This window comes from Sturnus vulgaris, chromosome 3 (genome assembly GCF_052056855.1).
Source record: "Sturnus vulgaris isolate bStuVul1 chromosome 3, bStuVul1.hap1, whole genome shotgun sequence".
Classification (NCBI taxonomy): domain Eukaryota; kingdom Metazoa; phylum Chordata; class Aves; order Passeriformes; family Sturnidae; genus Sturnus; species Sturnus vulgaris.
The window spans coordinates 63,768,108-63,792,695 of NC_142245.1; the positions used below are offsets into that span (position 1 = coordinate 63,768,108).

At 42.5% G+C, this 24,588-nt stretch overlaps 1 protein-coding gene across 1 annotated transcript in view; it reads right to left on the minus strand.

Moving 5' to 3' along the window:
* Window positions 1-24,046, minus strand: part of RNF217 (ring finger protein 217) — a 62,091-nt gene extending 38,045 nt beyond the window's left edge. The window contains exon 1 of the mRNA XM_014876680.2: window positions 23,411-24,046. Coding sequence (XP_014732166.2) covers window positions 23,411-24,046 — 636 coding nt within the window. The remainder of the gene's footprint in view (window positions 1-23,410) is intronic.
* Between the last annotated feature and the right edge of the window lie 542 nt (window positions 24,047-24,588).

The window sequence follows — 24,588 nt, forward strand, 5'->3', positions numbered from 1 at the left end:
GAAAATATTTTCTAACTGGCAGGCCATTGTCAGGAGTAATCGTAGACATTTCTTAGATTCAAGGTATTAACGTATGAAGTTAAAATACCATCACTTGTCTTCCCCTAGAAATAAAGTAACTTGATAAACTTCTTTATGTGAACAAGTTGTTACCTGAGCTAAAAGCTAAACTTTGATTTATAAAAAGTTATTTTGCTCTGCCTTTTTGAAAAGTAACCCATCTCATTGTACCAGTACCAATTCACAACACAGCTGGTTTTGATGAAAAGCTGTGCTAATAAAAGGTACCATGAAGTGACAGAAATTGGTAACTTCTTACATGGCTTCAGCGATGGATATGCATGTCAACCCATTTTCAGGAATAAACTTGGGAAAGGCTAATGCAGAAAAAACTTTAAAGCTTCTCCCCACATGCCATCACCTGGACACTCTGCTATAACTCCAATGTCACACCACTTCAACAACTTATTTCTCACAGTGCATTGTAAGCTGAAACCACATTTCACTTCACATTTAATGCAATGACAGATACAGCCACCATAGGGAGCAAACATACAAGATAAACAAGTGCAAACAGCACAGCCTTCTCCAGAGAGCTGGAGCAAAAGCTTCAACAGCGATTCTGATCCATACTTCGAGAAGCAGAATTGAAGTCAAGTGTCACACCATGCGGGAGCATATTATCCATCATCACAGAGTTAAACTCTTACCTAAGCTACCTCAGCAAAAGAAATACAGTACAGAAGAAAAAAGTCATCTTATGAAAGTTGAAAATACAATTCTGTCCCATTGATCTAATCCTGTACAGTGCTGCACTCATCTAGTGCACAATAATTTTTAAATAGTTTTTTAAGCAGCCAAACTATCAGAGCTAATTCTCCTGATGATCGAACTCTGGCTGTAAGTTTGGGGTTGTTACTGTGTCAGGTCAATTTATCCAAGAATCTGACAGAATAGGGTCCCTGTGGAAGCTGGAACTTGAGCTTGATTAAGAGACAGTTTGTGTATGGATTGCTGCAGACTTCGTTTGTCAAAATCAGCTAGAATCTTTAGATCATAAAACCACTAGAAACAGCAAAACAAGGGGGGAAGCAGACAATATAGGTGGTGTATACCAGGAAAATCGAACTATGACTGTGTTTAGAACAATATATTCCACTCCACTTTCTCCTAAAGCAGAGAAAAAATGAAGCAAGTTCATATAAATTCCTAAAGGCCATTCTATGAGCTGACAATGCTATTAATATACTCATTTTCGCATCAGGTTTACAACAGGGAAAGAAACTACAACTTCTCATTTTTTACAAATTCCCTTTAAAAAGACAAAACAAACCAAACCTACTACTAGTTAGCTCATCTGCTGTTTACATATGCGAATCTATGTTTAAGAGAAAAGTATAAAATAATATTACCTTTACTACAAATCTTTTACTATTTCAAAATATTGATATGGATTTGACAAAGATGTTGCTGTGCTCTGACAGCCTGCTTTTGTGATGAGGCAAAAATGAACAACAAAGATAGAGTAAGTCAAGTGCCCTGGGTTTGACGCTGGGCTAAAATCTCAGTGTTAACAGTGAGGAGGAAATCTGATTTGTGCAAAAGTACTGCTGTGACCAGATAAGGCTGTGGAAAGACTTGCATATAGAAGGAAAAAAACAACAACAACAACAACAAAAATACTGTAAGATACAAAGAAGTTTCCTTTCCCTGTCTTTAGTTTTTAATCACTTTGAGAGTAACAATAGTCCCAGACAGTGTATGAATATGGAAAGGTAGGAATAACTGTTGTTATCATTAAATTCAGGTACCTGCAATCATCTTTTTTGGCTAGTTAGAGACTGACCTGGAATAGAAAGGAAAGAGGACTCCTACCGACACAGACTTGTCTTTCTGGATGGTATGCCAGGTTTATCCTGTATTATCAGTTTAACCCAAGGTCTCCAGTTAAGTGATCAAACACCTACAAAGACCTGAAAGGTTTGGGATGCAGGTCCAGCCAGACCTCTCCCATTCCAGCTGTTCCCAGTATCCTTCCCCTAGTCTCAGACCCCTTCAGCCACTCCATCAGGCCACAGTCAGCCAAGACTAACATTATCTCAGACTGGACCATGACTAATGGATAAAAATTTATGGAAGAAATCAATGTAGCTTTCCTTTCTTCATCTCTCCTTTGGAGAGCAATTGCATGGCTACAAGGAGAGATGTTTCAGTTAGCTAACACAGGAGACTGAAGTGTTTTTAAATGAGTTTTCTAATTGATGAAGCAGCTGAATTAATTCCCCCTGTGACACATGATCACTAGTTCATGACCCAAGAGAAAAGTGGGAAGCACACAGACAAGGAGAAACTCTTGCAGAGTAGCAGGCCACCAGTTGTCTTGCCTGTCATGACAATCTATACCTTCAGATCAAGTACCAAGCACATCTCGTGTTAACTGTGTTTACTTTTAGGAAGCTACAAGCCCAAAATGTGCTCAGCAGCTCCTCTCAGTAAAAAAGAAAAACTTAATGGCAACTACAGCACCAGGGTTGGAGGGGTGCACTTGATCACTGCCTCCATGCAAGTCCAAGCAGCAGTGTTTTTCTGCACAGGTGCCAGAATTTCTGCTTCTCAGAAAGCAGACTGTATTTTGTTACAGCTAGGTGATTATTAAGTTTATGAGTACTAATGTATATTTTCCCATTTTGCACAAGTACTTAAAATGTTCAGTAACATGCACAAAAATCCTTCACTGAGCTTCAGGTCTCAGCTCAACACCTGCCCTAACACCCACCCCAGAGCCCTTCAGATAGTCTTCATGCTCTCCACTTCTGCTGGCACAACTGCTGCTCTCCTCTCAGCTATCTCCTGAAGGATACAAGAATCCTCTCTGTAAAGCTAGAGCAAGAGGAATAGTTATAAAGTAAGTAGGTTTTTCAAGATGAAGAAATACATTACTTGTAATGAAACAACTAAGTTAATACGTAACCTCAGCAACTTAGGACCAAGAAGCAGGGAGGAACTCTACCAACAACTGTCACATATGCTACAAAACACTGTGAAGCAGCTGACCACAAGAGTAAACAATGATTATTAAAAGATATATTATGAACTGGACACCTTATTAACTTGACATACACTGCAAGAAGTTTTTACTAAATATGTTTCATTGTTCTATTCCAAGAGTAAAGATGTTACCTCTGGAGACTCCAAGTTAAAAATGGCTATGGTAGGAGAAACTGCGTATAATCAGAAGAAAACCACTACTTTTTATTTCTGCCTACTTCTTTACAAACAAAAGTAATTCAAACTTGTCTCAACATCAACCCCTGCAATAAACCAAAACCCAAAACCAGAATAATCAAGGATTATTGACTATGAAAGTTTGAAAAATGATGAACAAGTTGTGAGATATCAGAATACTCCACTTCTGCTAGCATTAAACTTTTGTAGGGCTGCAGAAACTGGTGTGTCATATTGAATTTTTATAGAAGCCTTTCTGCAGTACCAGAAGGTAAGTTTTCAAACCACCACCAGAAAGGACTGGGGACCAGGAGGTGGGCAGGTGAAGTGAGGTGAAGAAGGTATCGAGTCAACTATATACATCTCCATTTCTGAAGCCACAGACTCTAGCAGTAATTGAATTCAATACCAGTTGAGGAAATTCTAGTTTCATTAATTATTTCCAAAGAATTTATATAGTCCTCAGTGGGAGAAAGGCTACTAAGTAGGACGTGAAGCAGCACAGGAGTAGAAGTTACAGAGCACAGTAACAGAACACAGGAGGGTTTGTACACAAGGACATACATCTCCAACTCCAGATTTTGCCAGACTAAAAAGAGAGGCTCAATAGATTTGTGATGAAGAGACAAGTAGATAAACAGAATGATTGCTAGCAAGGATGAGAAAACTTTGCAAAAGTATCTGATCTACACTTCATTGATATGTTCATTGAAATGGAAACACTCCACATGATGTCAAACAGTGACCTGTCTAGCCAAAACACTAGTTTTGTTTCAGATTTCTAATGGGATAAGAATTATTGTTTTTTAGAAAAATAATCCAACAGTTCTTCCAGATCTGCCCACTGCGATTATTCCCTATGGTTAAACAATCATTGACCACCATTTACCACCAAAACAAGCATCTCTAGAGGCCTGGGTAGTGGCAGTGATTCACCTCAGAAAGGGGAAAGAAAGAAAGGGGAGAGGAAGAAGACAAGAACAGAAAATTTAGGAAAAAGAAAGAAGAGGGACTCTCATCAGCCTTTCCCCAGAAACCCTGCCTTTCCCATAATTTGCATCTTTTCTCTCCCGCAGTTTTCCCCTGGAAAATAACATCCTCTTGCCTGACACTGACGGGGAAAAAAGTAGTCTTCAAAATTTTCTGAATCCACCTCCTTTTCCTGACCTTAATAAGACACATACGGGCTGGCACACCTCTGAATTGCTCCAATTGCTCCACATTTTCATCCAGTGATGACTACACACTTGTAAAGTCTCTTTTTAACCAGCACCAAACAACAGAAGCTGCCACTAAAAGCTGCTGCTGTTGCTATGCAGGAAACTGCTGCCCCAAAGCACACTGACTTTCTGTGCAAAATAAAGGCAGAAATATTTGTATTTGTGAATTCTGTGGCTTTGAGAGAACGCCCAAAAATCCAGATAAGTTTTATATACTTTTCACAGTGCTCCCTGCAACAAGGAAAATGAGTGGCACTCTACTGCAGAACAAAATTTTGAATTGTATTCACATTTATTTCTAAGACTCAAAACACTGCTGCCCGAGAACAAACATGGGTCTTTTAGTTTCCTAATAAACTTGGCAGTTTTAGAATTTCTGTTCATGTGTGTCTAATTTTGACTCTTACCCACCACAGCAATACACTATAGGTTTAGAACCTATAGAAGAAGAATCATAAAAGCTTAGAATTTCTGAAAGTACAGCAGGACAGAAAACCAGCTTGATGCTTGCCAAAAAAGGACCTTCCCCAAGCACTAGGATTTCCAGTACTTGTTAAAACACATCTCAGAACTTTCCTTGGTGGCAAGAGATCAGATTCAGACTTTCCCACACCTGTATTCACAACTGGACAGGGAGGGATGGCACAAGCATCCCTCCAGAGCTCGTCCCTGGCACTCCTCCATGCCCCTTATGTTCACACTGGATGCCCATCCCACTGTGTGCCTGAGCAGCTACATAATCTCCTACTAATACAGAGGCTTACTAAACTTTTAGTACCAAGTAGCTCTTGATGTTAACATTAAGATGGCACATCTGAAATTCAGTGGGTTAGTGAATCAAAGTCACTCTGATTTTCTTCCCTCACACACTTACACATTCCTACATAAACTGAAGGTGACATTGTTGAAATAGCTGAAAGAGCACATAAAAGACTAATTTTTTTGGTCAGATTTCATTTGAGAACAGGCTAATTCACCCAAACAACAAGAAAAAAGTAAATAAATCTCTTAGAATTTATATTAAAATATCAATGGTGTGATAAGGCACTGGAACAGGTTGCTCAGAGAAGCTGTGGATGCACCATCCCTAGAAGTGTTCCAGGTCAGACTGGATGGAGCCCTAGGCAACCTGATCTAGTGGGTGGCATCCCTGCCTATGGCAGGGAATAATCTAGGGAACTAGATTATCTTTCAGGTCTCTTCCGACTCAAACCATTCTATGATTCTGTAAAAATATAACTTTTTAAAACTGAACCACTCAGGTAAAAATGACAAAAATGAAAAAGCCAAAAGATGTTCATGGTTAAATCCACAAATCATTTGCTGACAAGCAATGGCAAGGCATTGTCAAGTTTATAAGAACATTTTATTAAATAATTTATATTTAATGAAAGATCTGTATTAAAGACAAAAGTAATAACTAGCTATATTCTTATTTATAGGGTAACCTAATTATAAAGCCATTTTAAATAATGACATCTTTGGAGTCTTCTTTCAACCTATACTAATATACCTGTCTAGTAAAATATCTTTATGTAATTATGGTAAAAAAAATAGAAGATCGAAGAAAAGACTCACATATAGTTCAAGTGGAATAGATAAGTGCCTGAATCTTGCAACTGATCAATGACACCCCCAAATTATCACTAACATATCATGTTCTCATATGCAGAATAATTATGCTAATTTTTCATAATTAACAACTTTATACATATGAGAAAGTTTGACAAAACTAACTCAAGAAAGCAATAAACATTATTAAAACTAGGAAAAAAAAATGAAACCCCATACCAATGCTAATTTCCATACACTTGCACATTTTGTGTCTCAAATACAAATGGTTACGCTTAAAAGTGCAAATTACAGTTCCATTTGATTTCTCATTTGCAAAACTGTAATCAGTAAGAAAGAACAAGTTAGCAAGTCTACACAGAAAAAATGATAAAACAGATAATGAAAGCATTTTTTAATGGGCCCCTTCAGCAATTTCTGCACACCAAACCTCTAAAGAAAAATACTCATTTTTCATAACGGAATATAAATGTATTGCAAGTAAAGAATGTCTTTTTGCTAACACCAGCTTGACTGACCTCAAAGCACAGCTCCTAGCGATTTTGACTGCCAAAAGTGAGTTCACAAATCACTGCAGTAAGTGGTCATCTGTGAGAAGTCCCCAGGGATTTGGCTGGGATCATCCTGGAAGACTCTAATAGTACCAGAAAGGGAGAAACTGTCAGCACACTTATTCTACCTTCACTATTACATTATTCTCTCCCATCTCATGGCTCCTAGACTCATGAAAGTTGTAATAATCCTCTACTCCTTAAAAACATTTCTACAGCAGAACATCTATGCACTTTTGTCAGCAAGGTGGAAATCATTCCATCACATACAGAGAAAAAAAAAAGTAACTCTTGATCAAAGGGAATAACTACTAGGAGTAGCAGGCAGTTATCTCATGCTGATCAGCTGCTAGGGAGATAAGTGCCAGGAGAGATCACATCCCAAGCAGAGCAAATGAAGGGAGCGAGCAGAGCCCTGCAGCCTCAGCTGCAGCCTGCAAGCACGGAGCCTCTCCTCTGCCCTGCTGCCTCTGTTCCCTGCATCCCTTCTGGTCTCTCCGTGCCAGGATTCCCACACACCACACCGGTCTCATTCCTCACCAAGCCAGTCAGTCCTCTGCATCAGAAGCCTTACTGGATGTTCACTGGAGTGCACGCTGCCTTCAGGGACCATGCCATGGCACAGCATCCAAAAACACAGTGCCCTGTCCCATGCAATGTAATCCACCACAGCATATTACCAGAGTACATTTGTAAACGTGAATACAGACATCCCACAATACTGAGTTTCTCACTCAGTCACTGAAACACTGAAGATTTTTAGTGAAATAATCTAAATGTGATTTGTTGAGGTGGGGGTTGTGTGGGATTTTTTTCCTTTTATTTATTTTGTTTGTTTTGTTGTTTTGTTTTGTATTTTTAACCACAGGGGCAACCAAGTAAGTGGGTTTCTCCAAGTTCATGCTCAGAATTCTTCAAACTAACTGTTTACTAGGATTTCACCTATAGATTCAAGTAGGATGGAACATTTCCATCTGGAAGAAACCAAGAAAAATCTAGAAGTCTGTGTTAGAATTCTTCAATTCTAACAGCAGACAATAAATTGCACCCGTGATACAAAAATGATAATTTTAGGAAATTAAAAATACACCTGCCAAATTCACAAGGGACTTCATATAATTTTGCTCCTAAGCTACAATAGCAGGCAAATATCTTAGGAGGAAAGACCTTGGATTTCCCTCCTACATGAGACTAGACAAACAGCATACATGCAGTGCTAACTACCACAAAACACTACCACCAACAAAAAAGTCTACGAGTAAGCCAGAACTTTTACTTAGCCCCCATTAAAGATGGGAGCATCACAATTCTGCCTATATTCCAGGAACTTTGCAATTACTGAGGGGTGCAAATTTGGAGAGTAGAGACGACCTAACAGCAGGAGTTCAAACACAGAAATCCAAAAGAGAAAATGAAAGGAGAAAGGAAGTTATGCAAAATGTAAATATTTCCACTTTCATTATATAAGCTGTAATTTAACTTTAGTATGAGAGTTTAATTATCATCATATTCATATTATTACCATAATCAGTGTAATACAGGTTCAAGGAAATTTCAACAATCAGGTACCACTTTCCCAAACTCACAGTTTTTGTGGAAAAAAATAATTTGAATGCTACAGGTTGCAGCTAGTTTCACATGAAACAATACCAAAAAGTAACATGTTTTCCCCAAAGAGTTAAGGCAAAACTGTTTTTTTAAAGTAGTTGGAACTGGGGCCACAGTTAGGCATGATTCCAAGGATTTTTCACTGTGGTCACCATAGGACAAGTTTGACTAAACTGTTCTCCTAATTCTGTTTTTCCAGTTAAAAAACCAAAAACAAATCTAGGAGCAATTTCTTGTTTGCTTGGGTTTGCACTATGTAGTATTACCACAATTAGCTTATCTCTCGTACAACCAAAGACATGACACATGCAGATAATTTCTCTAAAACCTAACCCCCCAAAGAACAATTTCTAAAATATGAATAAGTAGTGAGCAACAATATGCCAAAGCAACACTACATTTCTTCATGACATGTGATGAGCTCTGCAAGTTTGGTAGCAAGAGCTTCTCTGTTATTAAAAAAAGCCCCTTCTTTTCTGGTCTCATTAGTGCAGCCCTACCTGCCCAGCTGTATTAGTCACTTCCAACACAAGCATTTGGACACCTACATGGCATCAAAACACCTCTTTGTCCATCCAACACAGTATACAGGTTTAACTGAAACATTAAAGCTGCAATTGGAGTAAACCTGATTCCTATGACATCACACACAGGAACTCTACTGCTTCAGCAAGATTAGATCTTTTCCCCTCCACCCCCAATCAAATCCATTCAAAGAGAGGAGGAGGAAAAAAGGAAGGAAAAGCAGATAAATGAAGTCTTAATCTCATGGTTATTCCGTTCTCTTCTCCTTACTTACAGACCTTGACAGGTAAGAAAAGGGAGAAGAAAATCTATCTCTTATGCTACTTCAAGGAGATGGGAGGGTGTCTTCCAAAACCTTTGGTAAAAACCAGTGCAACAGTAAGATTACTACATGCTTTTATACTTCCAAATTTCACAACTGTTCCACTTTGCAATCAAACCTATTCATATAATAGCAGCACAAAGCGATTGAGCTCTGTCTTCAAAACCAGTGTGCTAGAATCACAGTTGAGTAACAGAGTAACACAGGCTAGCCCAGAACTTCTTCAAGCCACAAGTAACAAAGCTTCCCATGACCATTCACTGCTTTGAACATATTTCAGTCCCCTCTCTAGCAGTGTACAGCATAGCAAGGAACAGAGAAGCCAGCTGTAAATTATGTGTCATGAAGGTTCAACCTCGTCTTAAGTGTCTTAGCTGAAAACAACAGTGACAACAGCAAAGTAAAGCATGGACAGCTCTCAAGGAAATCTACTACCTGCTCTAAAGCAGTTCATCAGACAAAAGGATGTGACATAATTACAAAGATCCTCCTGCAAGGAAGTCTCCCCCCTCGTCAATTAAACACTGCCAGGAAGAAAAACAAGACAAACACTTCAAAACAATAGAAATAAGAAAAGTTGTCAACTGAGTAATTTTCACTTGAATGCCACTGATGAACAATCTATAATGTGACCAAGTTTGTCTTCGATTCCATAAACTTTTTCAGAGTGCTACTACAAACACTGCATGCCAAAGGATCACTGTGAAAAGGAAATTGTATTTTCAAAATCTCCTGACAGCGGAAAGGAAACTTATCCAGGAAAGGGAAGAGGAAAGAGAGCAAAAGTTGGAAGCTGGTGAGAACAGAGGTCACTCTCCAGGATCTTTACAGCACTCACTAGATAAGCATATATCTTTTGAAGAAGCTCAACTTCCTGCCATAAATAAAAGGTTTTATAACCCACTCAAAATATGTATCAGCCAGCCATTTACTTCTTTTCATCCATCTTATTACTTGGGCAGTGGCATTGCATTTTTAGGTGTTTCAATAGACCATTACACAAGATTATTATCTGATTTATTATTACAAATAAAATAAATCTGATTATTATTATCTGATGCATTCCAGAGAGTTCTCATCAGTTTTTCCACCATGGCTTACATATTTGAAGAAATCCATTAAAACCATACAACTCTCAGAAATATTTTCAATGTTTCAACATCTGTTGGTGTCAGTATTTATCAGTTTTCATGTTTATGAAAGGTTTATTCAAACCCAGAAGTGGGCTTGTTGTGATCTAACTGGTACTCATACTGACTGCAGGGCCAAAACTTGCATCTATCAGTGGTTCCATTAAATTTGTCTTTCCAGACATACTTCACAGGTGAACAGAGAGACACAAAGTGATATAACCCTGCAGGAGATGAGATTGGTCTGGTATAAACCTAACTTAACAAGAACTGAATAAAAAAAAAATTCTTTCACACTGCAGTCTTCAAAGGTGCAAACACATACAGAACACTAAAAGCGTAAGGCATGTACGCATGCCTACTGAGCCTCTACCTCTATGCAAATTTACTGATTTTCCCTGTGGAAAATCTACACAAAGCAGCTACAAAAGGCACAACAGCTTCAACAAGTTCATCTAGATAGTTGGCAGATGTATTTTGTGACGAGTACAGAAACTCAATGTTTATTGCATCTCAGCAGCAAAGCCCTCCCAATGTACACCAGGCCAGACACACAGCCAGGATTTCATCATAATCCCAATAAACCACCTTGCAAGCACCCTGAGTTTCCAAAGGACTACCTGGCAGCCAAGATAAGTACTCTAAGAATGCCAAAATCCTTCCATCAAACTTAACAGATATTGGTATTAAAACCCAGAAGGAAAAAAAGAGAAAACAACAACTTAGAATGAGATATAAGGAGATAAATCCAGAATGATAATGCTGGAGCCTGTCAACTGAAACACACAGCTAAACTACAGACTAACAGAAAGACAAGGACTTTGAACAACCAGCTACTTCCTTCCAGTAATTTACAGCAAATTTGCCCAGGTGGTAACAGTTTCACAAAAAAAGTCTTTTTCAAAACAGACCCCACGCCCAAACCACATGATTTCAGAGATTGTTTTTCAATGTTACATAGCTCTTCCACCTTAACCATCTGTTCTGTTCATTGTTTTAATGTAAAAGCAATCAGTGGAAACTAAAACAATCACTGGTCTTTGCTAAATGTTCTCTCTCACAAGTTTCTTTATACAACAGCCTGCATGAATTCCCTTGGAGAGTTACTTCACAAAGGCATCCTCTATAGCCTAGGTCAACTCGGGTAATACCAATGCAGTCTCTCCTCTGCCAGCAGAGGGAAGGAATGGCTTGGAAATTGCTCTGATTCAGCCAGAACAATCGAACCAGAAACCATCTTAAAAACTCAGTTTTGAAATTTATTTGAGAGCTATTTCTCCAATAACCAGACTGAAATGCTTGACTTTACCTTCCATACAAACAAAACAATGCCAGAGCACTGTTTGAAGCGTGCTGCAAGCAGGTACACATTGGGCATTACGAAGTATTTTACTGTTTTTAATGGTCAAAAAAAAAGTAACACCAGAAAATAAAAATCTTCTACCATTTCCTCATTGGAAACCAGCTTCTCAATAGAGTCCACTGAGAAGCATAGGCAGCCTTACCATCCAGCTGGGTCAAATTCAGCACACAGTGGCATACCACATGGAAAGCCTCCTTTTGAGAGTACTGAAGGTGCTGGCTTTGCAAACTGCTCTGATACTGCACCTTTCTTCCCAATTTCAGAGACTGGAAAGATGCTTCCAAATCCCTCTCTCTGACAGATGCTCATAGTGATTTCTAGCCTCACTTAATTCATTGCAAATTTAGAGTTTTGTGTTGTGCCAAAAATTCTTTTTAAGTGTCTACACAAATTACCCCCTTTTGCATTTAGACACAACAGTCATTTCTTCTCCCAGTTCTCCTTATGCTCAAGTAAAGAGTTCTGCATCTGCACAACGCTCATTTTTCTCCTTGCAGTCCTTCTTTGTTCCATTTTTCTTAAATCTGATTTATTGGGTTCACATGGCTTGGTTTGTGGGCAGTAGTGAAGGGGAAGGGATTACAGGGTGGCCTCTGTGAGAAGCTGCCAGAAGCTTCCTTCATGGCAGGGGGAGAACTCCTGCTGACTCTAAAGACAGATGTGCCACGTGCCAAGGATGGGCCCAACAGAAATCATGGTAACACCTCTGGGGTAACAGATTTAAACAAAAGAAATGGAGTTTCTGGAGCTCCATGGAGTTCCACGGCAATGCAGAAATCCACCTGCAGCCCTCGCAGGAGCCCAGGCTGGAGCAGGGGGACGCCTGAGAGGAGGCTGTGACCCCTTGGGAGACCCATGGAGAGAGGGGCCCATGCTGCAGCAGCCTGTCCCTGGGGGACTGCACCCTGTGGAAGAGTGACCCACACTGCAGCAGTTTGAGATAGACTCACATTGGAGAAGTTTGCAGAGAACTGTCTCCTGTGGGAGGGACCCCACGGTGCAGCAAGGGAAGGACTCCTCTCCCTGAGCAGCGGGAGAAACTCCTGAGGTGATGAACTGATCATAAACCCCATTCCCTGTCTCCTAACACCCTGGGGTAGGAAGTGGAGCTGGGAAGGAGGGAGGGGTAGGGAGATGGTGTTTTTAAGGGTTTATTTTACTTCTCATTAAGCTGCTCTGATTTTGTTAGCAATAAATTTAATATCTCTAATTTTATTCAGTTTTCTCCCATGATGGTGTTTGGTGAGTGATCTCTCTCTGTCTTTACCTCAACCCATAAACACCTTGTATTTTCTCTCTCCTGTCCAGCTGCAGAGGGGAGACACAGAGAGGCTCTGGTAGATGTCTGGCATCCAGCCAGCATCAACCGACTACAGCAGAGATTCCAAACGAAGTCTCACCAGATACAAGTGCCTCACTGCTCTCCTCTCTGTACTAGAGCCTCAAATCGCAGTCAGGTTTTTAGTGGTTTCATCATTATCAGCTATCTGCATCATCTGCCATCATTCACCCAGATCTACTGTCTCCCACTAACATTCCAACAGCTGGACAAGCTCATACTTGAAAAATAAAAACAATCAAAAACCTTTTCCCTATTCCTTTTCACCATAAGGATAGATAAAATTCCTCTACATGGAAACTCAATGCAGAAACAAAATGATAAGCTAGTATCAGAAAACATCATCTCGTGCCAGTTCATTACTGATGCAGTGAAACAGGACCCTTCTCCTGCTCTCCATTCTCCAAACATTTCAAAGCTGCTCACTAGAAGATATGCTTCCAGCCTGTGAAAGCTGTAGTCACAGCCCAGTGCACATGTTAGAACTTTTCTTAAGATCTAGATTAATTTTAAAAAGAGGCTTACAATTTTTATGGGTCAAGAGCAGTACATATACAGAAACATAAAAAAAAAAACCTGGAAAAGAATATGCTGGAATAGTCGTTATTTTAGTTGTCTTCTTCCATAGAAATGTTAGGGTTTTTACTTACACTAAGAGACTGTATGACCAAGCTCAAAAGAACCTTCACTATCAAAATCTAATTACGCATACCAGTTCTTCCACGACAGTGTTGTACCTTGCTCTGTTGTATGTTTTTAAACATCATATTTAATACCAATGTGCATTTTGTGTCTTTGCAGAAAAATAACCCAAACAAAACAAAGCCCCAAAAAACTTAACACCCCATCTCCACCCACCAAAAAAAACCTCCAACAAAACACAACACAGCCCACACAATAAAACCCCCGAATTCTTTTACAGTTTTAAGTTCTGCATCTTTTCACTTGTTACTCAAATGGATTAGGAACACCAAGAAACTTCCTTTGAGAGGTCTGTGGTGCAGAAAAAAATTCTCTGAAGAAAAAAACGGTCATACTTGGCATTGCCTGACTGCAGCAAACTAAAGCTGTTGAAACAAGCAAGATCAAAAGACAGGTTCCTCATCTGCAACAATATTCACATGAAAAACTTCACTTGTAAGACTATCTTCAGAATAATCTATGTTACAAAACACACGGGGATGCTTTAGAATTCAGCTAGTTGAAAGATCATATTTAATGATGTCACAGGCGTTGGAGACAAGACCAGTGGGTACCAGCCTGGGCTTGACTGGGCACCTCAGTGCTGTGAGCAGCTTGGAGTAACTGCCTGGACCCTGCCTGTCCAAGAGCTGTGGGTGCAGATGCACCTTCAGGAGCTGCATAAGCTGTAACTTCCTTCTGGATTGTGAAAGAGGAAATGATGCAGCAAAAGGACCAAACTGCAGTTTTGATTTCATCGAGCCCCAGTGAAAACCCCCATCTGTCACCTTTGTGAACGTGTAATTTTCAAATGTTTTGGTTTGACAGGCTGCCACGGTTACCAAAATAAACAGCTCCGCTTAGCACTTTACTCAGTACCACCTTGTGGTGAAATAAACATTTGCATATTGTACATAACACAATTAGAAACTGGTTAAGAATAAAAGAAGCAAAAAATGACTGTGAAAGGTTACTTTTTTAAACCAGATCTTTTTTTCTGATGATGGATCAAATGATGCACAAGTAGTAGGGAACAAGTAGCAGACTGGGGTAAGCAGCACTGCTAGCTAAAATCACTGTATGCCATCAGCTTTAGACAAGTTTCCTTTTCTTGACACGGAGAGAAAATACAATGAGATCCAGAACTCATTTTAGATCCTTAATTTACCAGAAGTGATAGCCTGGTCTTGTCTGACTACCTGTCATGGCTTGGGTGAGGTTCCCATGAAGCATTACATTCTGGGATAATTCAGGTAGGATTTGATGAGTTGCTTTCACTGAAAGAACAACAAATCAAGCCTTGACATGAAATACCTACTTTGCTGAGACAAAAGCACTCAGTGATGTCCATCAGTAACTGCTGCAACTCACTGCAAGGAAGATTTATATCTTACTGACTGGGAAGATGATAGTAATTTAAAATAAACTTAGAACTCCAAATAATGTCTTGAAAGAATGGATATCTTCAGACATTTGAAAATTACTCTTTAAGTGTTACTGAGAAATATAACAAAAGGCTGAATTTACTTTCTATTACACAAATGCGTGAAAATTTCTGAGTCTGCTTGATTTCTACTGCCCTTATGTAAGGCAAATGAGGACCACCAGATATATGTATACTTTGCAATGTCCAGATTTTAATAGTGTATTTCACTTTGGCCACTTTCAGGTCTAGGTGGACCTGTATATGTTAATATGCATTAGTGTCTAACAGCAACAACACTTAGACTGAACTCCAGTATTTCACAACTCATTTTCTGCCCTAACCTCCACATGGATTAGTTCATCACAAAAAACATACTAACAGCTATATTTTGTAGTATTTGGTAACACTAGGCATCTAAATACTGTGGGCTATCTTTGCTCTTTTGCAGATCCATCCATTCCAAAAAACTCTGAAGTTGTACATTCTTTCCCATTTTTAACCTGCATGCTAATGCCATAAAGTTAACTAAACAGATTTTCCAAGCTATTGCACAGTTGAACTGCACATGCATGTGAAAAAGCACTGAGCAATTTATACGCTTGCTCTTTTGAGGCTTTTAAGTGGACAAATTTTACCCAGCACTGCACAGGTGCACTGGAATGGAAAGGCATAAGATGTCCTCTCCCCAGTTAATACTTATAGTGAGCAACATTAAAATGGCTGAAAGGTTAAGAAGCCCTTCCCCATCGTTTCTTTGCCCCCCTACAGCAGCATAGTACTCACTATAGTGAAGGACTTCCTTTTGCTTCTGTGGGGAAGTGGCACCTCACAGGTACTCTGTAATCGTGTCACAGATGGAATGCTTTACCTACCTACTCCACCCACCCTGCTGCCAGTGGAGTATAGAAGTCTTGCAGCAGCTGAGCAAAACACTAAGCCATTATTTTCCTGGAAGTTCCATACTTTAAACTGTGTTTAGAATCCTTACTATTTTTTTTTTTCTTTTTTAAGGCTAGATTTATTTCCTGCCTGCCTCCATCCTACAGGAAACCAGAAAAAGAGCTAGTCCCATTTCACTTTCTAGCCACCATTTACCAGAATAAGTGGCCAGTATTCGGCTGCAGCTTTAAAAGAGGCCAAGGATCCACCCTACATGGAGGCCACCAGTCCTCACAATTCCCTTTTGCTTTATGAAAGCTTACCCTGAGCAAGTCCACCTTCTGAAGCAAACCAATTCCTACACGACCATCATGTCCTTCCCATCCCAGCAATCTTCTTCTCCCTTTTCTTCCTTCCTTGTATTGTGTGAGAACTCCACAGAGCCACGTCACAGCTGAAACAGCTTGGATAGGACTTCCCTTTCCTACAAGCTAAAGTGATAGAGTCACTCAGATCTCCATCCCACACTCCCAAGCTGATACACCATTCCTACAAGACCAGGAAGCCAAACCAAGTAAACTAGAGAGTTACCTGCCTTTGCTGCCACTCATATCATGTTAGTGGTAGAAAACAATACACAATGGCATCAGGATGACTAAGCTTGAGAAAATAAAACTTTGCCCCTTCTATTTTCCAGTACAAAATCTTTATATGGTTTGTGCTGTACTTAATAAAAAACACCACAGGGGAAAATGAGTGCTGTGCAGTCTACTTAGCTAGGTCATAAGGAAATGGAAGTGTGACAGACTTGGAAATTTCTTTACCTTTTCATGGAATTCTAATCCAGAAACTGCACAGCCTTTCTCACAATTAAGTAAGTGAGAGCAACAGCACACCCCTACAAGGCTGCCAATAAAAATATACATTAATCTCAAATCAAAGCAGTAAGGTAGCATCTAAAGTAGATGTGGACTTAAACATGGAATCTAAGCCATTTCAATTTTAATTCCAAGTCTGGCATAAACTACTGTTATACTTCTGACCTCCCACACTGAAATCCATAAAATTTTCCTCTTAGTAAAGTCTTGAATTTTTCATTTTAATTTTTAACTTCCAAGTAAAATTAATTTCTTTGCCTTACAAAAAATTTTTCAAGTACTTAAAAACGGACTCAAAAATTAAATAGCCTCTTCAACACTATGCAAATTTGTCACTTTTTCTAATACAGAGAAAGTAGTATTTGGTTAATAAAATCCTATAGACAGGACTTCATTATTTTGACATATAATTCATCAAGAAAGTACTTTAAAAAAGGAGCAAGAGAAACATAAGCACAAGGAGATAAAGCATACAGAAAGACAGATAAACCTGGGTGGGTAAGTAATACCCTTCTTCAGGGGGAAGCCTCCAGTCTGAATTCTTTTAAAGAAATTACATCCCTTACAACTCTTAATCATTTTGACAATGTACTGACATCGTGGCCATTTAAAATACATACTTTCCTCAAGCCTGGCTGGTTAAACAGCAGGAAGCAAGATATTTGTACAAGAAGAAACGAGGAATGAAGGGCCAAGAGGCCCCAGAGCAGTGTGAAGAACAGTTGTTCTGGGTGGAGAAGCAAGAATGGGGCAGAGGTGAGCTGAAGGCCTTCCCAATCCTCATTTAACTCCTTCATTTCTTTTTGTTTGGGCAACTAAACACCAACAGTTCAGTTTTCTACTCATTTAATTTTACATGGCCTGGACTGAGTCCATACCTGTGCCTGGTAGCTGCTGTGAACAGCTGGTGGGAGCAGTGGGAAGGAAGGCATGCAGCAGACGATCTCATGGCTCAGCCTGTCTGTGGTCTCCAATGCCAACACCACCCACAGACCAGCGAGGTGCAAGACACTGGCTGGGAGAGACAGCTGACAAGGAGGGCTTCTGTTTCACAGAAATTACGCATTTTCAAAATTAGGTTTCAACCCCAGCTAAAACAAAACTGGTTCTCCATCTCCCACTCCAATTTCCCATTCGTAGGAAGACTTTACACTTCAAATTCAACTTTACCATCAACATCAGTTGGTATCACTGTAGCATCCACTGTTCACCCTTACCACTCACTACCAACATCAACCATTTCATGATGCCATTTATCCTCCCCTCAGGGCCTTTTTCAATCAGCAAAACCCTTCCTGCAACTGTTCAAACGTGACACCATCTTTTCTGTTCTCAGTATCGTGGACCCCAGAGTTTTACTGTATGTGTTCTTAGCTGCAAGAACAGCCACTCTCTTATGCTTCACTTCATAACAGGCTAAAGAAAGGACAGCCACAATTCCAGCTCTACACCTGGCAAAGACTTATCCAAACAAGAGGAAGTCACAGCTAGCCACGTACAGTAACCTTGAAGCTACTTCTGCAAAGGGAATAAACATACCACATGCAGTGCTCATATGCTGACACAGCACCTAGGCCTACACACGCTAGGATAACTAGGCAGTATTGTAATTTAAAAACATTGCTCAAAACTAGTTTTCTTTAAAACTAATTTCAAAGCATTTTCATCAATGCTGGATTTTGTAAACTGTTCCAAACTTAGGTTCTGGCACAAGCTGGATTCACCAAGCATTCAAGATGGACTAAAAAATCTGCCATGTAGCTTGTCAACTTGAAAGACAAACTCTTACAATTTAAGAGGCACTTGGGTACCATCGTGAACTGTGGCATCTGCCTACGGAGCAGCATTTTGGCATTGGTACTGCATACAACACATAAGGAGAACATGACAGACTTTCAGAAGCTACTTGCTGAAAATGACAGAGAAGTAGTTTAGGTGCTCCTGCAGCTTATAGGCTGCTTGCATCTGATGGACCAAGTCCACCTGCCTTCTCCTCCGCCCTCTCGGGAACACAGCCAGCTTACAGTGGCTGAGGCTGCTGATTTGGTTTAAAAAGCCTGTAAACCAGCAGGTTCTTTTCTCCTTCTGCACCTCACTTCCTCCTTTAGAAATCTCTGCATTCTTGCAATGTCAGCTGGAGGGGTGGTCGCTCACCCTGCCATCACCTCCTGGTAGGCAGTTCGCAGCCGTCCCAGCAACTCAGTAGCTAGTGTTACAGCAAGGTTTTAGAATTATTACCCTTGCAAATGCAGAGCTGCTTCTGCACTGAATGACAGTGGCCTTTCTGAGCTCTGGTTTGACTCAGGGCACAAGCAGTTCATTAACCATCAGATGATTCAGCACTTGGTGCCTACATTTCTGCTGGCTGGTTTTCATCAGCAGACTACAGCTTTGAAGATGTATCATTTATATGATACCATCAGACACCTGACGAGACACAGGTGTCAAGGCCCTCCAGCTCCAAGCCAGTACTAGTTTTATGTGATGCAGACTGCTCCTAAATTTTCCTCTTCACTATGCAGCTTTATAATCACATTCCCCACAAAAATCCGGACTGTAACAGTCAGCAGCTTTTTTTTCTCCAGCTCTTTCAGAAAGAAATCATGCACAGAAAAGAAAGGGGTCAAAAACAAGATCTCCGGTCACAGAAAGAAAGACTGAAGTCCTGAGCAGAGGGAGGATCATGTCCACATTCCATGCCCAGAAGCAGTATTCTCGTCCCACCAAAGCTAACCATGCACAAAACGCTGTCAGATGCAATTCCTCCCCACCCCCAACTATCCCTTCTGATTTACTCATGGCTACTAATCTCATTAGAGTTCCTATAATTAAAGCACCATAAAATCTGATGAAGAATACAGTATGGTGTTTAACTCATTAAAAGTCTTTTACTATAAGAATGACTACTCCAACAGAGTTAGAAGATTTACAAAATAAAGCATCACTAATGAGCACAGGATCAAAACTGGATTATCAAGTTTCCCTATTTGCATGTAGAAAAAGAAGGTGCTGAGGTTTCTATAAAACTTTTGCAGTCATTTTACAGGAAAAGTGAAATGCTCCCTCTGACGTAAAAATACAAGCAGAGTGGTTAGAAAGTGAATCACTTTTTTTAGCAAACCTGAGTTTGGTGCCATGTTTAATGGAGAGAAAGATGGGAAGTGAAGGAGGTATAGGAGACATGGATGTAATATTACACCTGTGAGATTAAGTGTCCTGGTTCTTGCTTCCCTGTCCCAAGTTTGTATGCTTGATGACAGAATACAGAAACCCACAAGCTCCCAGCTGAATGGGAAATGGTTCTTCCACACTTTTGATCCCAATCTCACTCAACACATACCCGAGAGTCCATGAAGGAAGAACACTGGCCTTTCAGACAACCACACTCTTCAACCTCACCCATTAAGCACAACAAACAACAGCTCTGGGCTGCATCAATTCCTTGAGACAGGGCTTGCTGGTACCTGACTCAGGCTCTGTGGGATCCATACCAGATCCTGAGCTGTGAAAGCCACCACATCACATCTTGAGCTGCAAAAGCCACAACCTTTTCCACAATAACCCATCACCCATACCTATCAATTACCATATCATCAATTTCTTTGAGTCCAAACTAAAAATCACAGAATTTTTTTGTGAATTGTAGATCAACTGGTCATAGTCAGAGCCTGAAGAGCCCCGAGTGCTCAGTGACTATCAGGATGTGAGACAGAATAGCTAAATTGAGGCAGAAGTAAAGTTACGCAATTTCCCAGAGTCAGGCTCCAGATCAGCCCGGGCATTTCAGGCTCGCCTGCTAAGCTTCTGCTCCAGTCACTGAATCTTTGAAAGGGATTATGCAGCAAGGTGCCAGTGATAAGACAGACTGGACTTGACCTCTAAAGACCTTCAGATATTACCCCCATTTTCCAGCATGCTGGTAAAATGATGAGTAAAAAGAGCAAAAACGCTGCAGTTGGAGTATTTTTATCTGGCATTCCTTTTAAGAATGCCTAAAACTTCAATTGATTTTCTAATCTGTAAAGGGCTCAAAGGCAAAAGTTCTGGTGCTCTTATATATTTGCATAGAAGAAAGCAGGGTGCATTAACAGAGTTTTTACTTTGCTACTCCATTAAACATCATTTCAGGAATCACACTGAAGCCGTCAGGAAGAATACAGCTTTCTGCAGTGAGAGAACACACACAGACATCAAAGGCAACACAAATTATTTTAAACACTATACTTCTGCCAACATATTCCACATTTTCAGCATGAGAGACCACTCCTCCAGAGATGTAGAGTCAGCCAGGATAGAGATTACTATTTCTCTGACAAGAAAACCAGATCTAAACTGTGCACAATGCTGCTTGGGGTTTTGTTTTTCAATTGTCTTTTGTTTGTTTTCAATTTCAGGTGTATCCTTATGTCAGGCTAATCATATTCAAAAGTAAGATTTTCTGAAATTTTCAAACAAAATCAGCTTTTCAGCATTTATTCCTTTTCAGCTTCTCATAAATTTCCTTTTTAATTTCCTACAAAAAATGCAAAGTCTCAAAGATGAAAGGAAACGATTTCTAACCTATCCTGGCTTTTCACTCATCCTTTCCAGAAATTCTTCTAATATAACTGACATGGAGACGCCTTTCTCTCTCCCCAGGATGACTCACAGGGTCCTTCCACAGCACAAAGGAAAAATAGATCACTTCTTGTTCTTCTTGAAGAAGAAATATCACTTTCTTGTCCTTTGCAAAGAGGAAGATAAGGGAAGAACATATTGGACTGTTATTTGTTGTATTTTGTTTCATTTGTCTTTAACAAATTTATCAAGCAATGAAAATTCTGCCTGGTCATAAAAGCGTCTGTAACATCATGTCCACAGAAGTGCTCTGGGAATCTCACTCTGCAAGATCAGTATCCCTGCCCCACTTTAACGTACAGTAAGTACCCATATGGCTATATGCCATATGGGCACCTTTCAACAGCAGCTGGCATCAGCTTTACACGTGCTTAGCAATAGTAGTGGGTTCCTTAAAGGACATCCCTGCATACACGTTCAACCCCTGGCCAATGCTAAACTCACTTCATTGCACATATAGCTGCTTCCTAGGCCAGCCAGCTATTTCGGCCACCAAGCTACTGCTTCCTTCTCCCAAGAGTCCAGCCTAAACCAGGCAGAAGAGTTCTTCAGTATGGCTTTAGATACCAGATCATGTAACTTCCATTACAACACAGGCACCTGCAGAACTCGGGGAAGATCACCCTGACATCCCAACACTTGTCAATTTCCAACTTAAATGAAAGTCAATACTCTGACATATGACCTTAAAGTGGCACAAATGTGCACTGGCAATACAATCTAAAAACTCAGTGAGAATTTCCAGTCTACCACTTACCTACAAATCTAATCATTCTGGTCTCTGTGCATGAAGTCTCAAGAAGGCTTATTAAGTGTTCCTGAGTTTCAGTGTTACAGGAAACACACAAAATGTAACCCTGACCATCCAATCCAACAGTTCCCAAGTTAAAATCATAAAAATGCTACCGAGTTTACTATTTTCCAGAACGAATGCTACCAGAACCAGCAAATAGGCTATCAGCGCCCGGAAAGGAGAAAATACTTGACTTCTGGTAACACGTGCAATTTCCAAGCAGTGAAATGTACTCTGGTCAGAAGAGGCCTGTCAACTATTTATAGAGTACAGGGGTACCTGTAATCATCTATTCCTTCCCTACACGCACAGCCCAGCAGGAGCACAAACTGCCCCAGAAGGTGTAAAAATTCATTCCACCACCAAACTAGCACATCTCCACCAAGCACATCCTAAAAGCTTCTACTGAATAAGAGCATAAAGATGATAGGCAAAGAGTTTAGTTGGTTTTCTTTTCCCCACATACACCATACTTCTCCCACTGTTCTTCACGTTTAGGGTATGAGTACACTAAGAGCAGAAACATACAAATATTCTGTGGTGCTAAACTAAGTACTGCAAACATTAGCGAAGACAGCTTAGTTATCAAGCTGCTGATTTTATTTTGAAAAAGCAGTTCTGACTGACAAAATAGTGATGAACATGTAAGTACCCTATATACCAGGTATCTGCCCAGGATAAGCAGTTGTCTACCCAGGATGGAAAAGTTGTGTTTTCAAATTTTTTCCTCCAAAGAAGTTATTGTTTACTGTTGTTAACTGCAATTGTTCGCCAACAGTCACACACACGCTATTTTAATCTTGCATAACTGGCATAACACCAAACGCGATGTGTCCTGCGATGCGCAGGCCGAGCGGCTGCACCAAGGGCCCGAACATCAGCCAGCCCAAGCGGCACCGCGCAAAACCCCCGGCTCCAGGAGCCGCTTCGGAGACGGCTGCCAATGCTCCCGAACTCCGCTCCTCATCACTCCTTGGCCTCCTCTTAAAAGAAAGCTGGCGCCGCCGGTCAGGTAACAGCAAGAGCTTGAGATTTCAAAGCGAAAATCCTTGCAAAGACGGGAATAGCCTGAAAATGCCTTAGTGACCAGCTGCGCACGAACGCGCAAAGCAGCGCTCCGGGGACGGGCGGTCGCTGCATCCGCAGCTCGCACGCAGGTGGCGGCGGAACGCGCTCCGTACGGGACGGGGAAGGCTCCGTCCCGATCTGCACCCCACGACACAGCCCGGCTCAGTGCCACAGCCCCCCCGGCACACCCCGGCGGCGCCCGCTGGGAAGTACCTGGGAGCTGAGGTACCGCCGGAGGCACTCCTCGCACACCGCCTTCTTGCAGCAGGACAGGGGCTTGATGGGCTTCTCCTCCAGGCACACGCGGCAGCTCAGCACCAGCAGCGGCCCGAACTCGCCCGCGATCAGCCCGGAGAAGGGCTCGGGCAGCAGGTACAAGTCCACCACCTCGATGCTGCCGCCGGACGACAGCGGGTCGTCGCCCGACACCACCCCGCGCCGCGCCGGGGGCTGCCCCGCGCCCGGGCCGCCGCGGGGGGAGCCGGGGGCCGCCGCCGGCCGGTCGTTCTCCACGCAGTAGACGGTGCAGTACACGTGCCGCCGGGGGGGGCGGCGGCGGCCGCTGCCTCCCTCCGGCCCCTCCTCCGCCGGGGCCGCCGGCTCCCCCGAGCCCGGCGGCTGCTCCGGCCCGGCCGCCGCCTCCGCCTCCTCTTCGGCCCCTCGCCGCTCGGGGCTGGCGGCGGCCGGCGGCAGCTCCCCGCCTCGCCCCGGCCCGGCCGCCCCGCCGCCCGGAACCGCCTCTCGCGGCGAAGGCGGCTCGTCCGGGCCGGGCTCCCGCGGGCCCCCGGCCGGGCTCGGCGGCGCGGCGGCCGCCCGCGGGGCGCTCAGCGAGCTCTGCTGCTCCCCCATCGCTGCCCGTCGCCGCTCCTTCCCATCCAGCCGCCTCCCGGCCCCGCTTCTGCTTCCGGGTCCCGAGCCCCGCTGCGCCGAACCCCGCGCCGCCCGCCCGCCCGCGGGCCGCCGCCGCCCGGCCTCCCCGCCGAAGGGGCTGCGGTGCGGGGGAGGGAGCGGCGGCAGCGGCGGGTGCCGCTCCGGTCAGCGCCGCCCGCGGGGTGCCGGCCCGAGCCCGACCCCCATGCCGGGGAGGACGCGGGCAGCCTCCCCTGGTGCCGCGGGGCAGCGCGCCCGGCCGCGCCCCGCAGCCGCCCCGGCCCGCCCCGCGCGTCACCGCCCCCCGCCCGCGGCGGCCGCCCCGCCGGGCGCGCCCGCCTCCCCCGGCCCGCCCCCGCCCGCGCTGACGCAGCTCCTCGGCTGCGCCCCTCATTCAGCCGTAAACACGGCGTGGCTGCTCGCACGCCAGTCACCGGCACCGACACCGACACCGCGAGGCGTTGTGCTGGCCCCAGGTGCCCTCCGCCGTGTGGCGGTACCTGCGACCCGCCCGCAGAGTA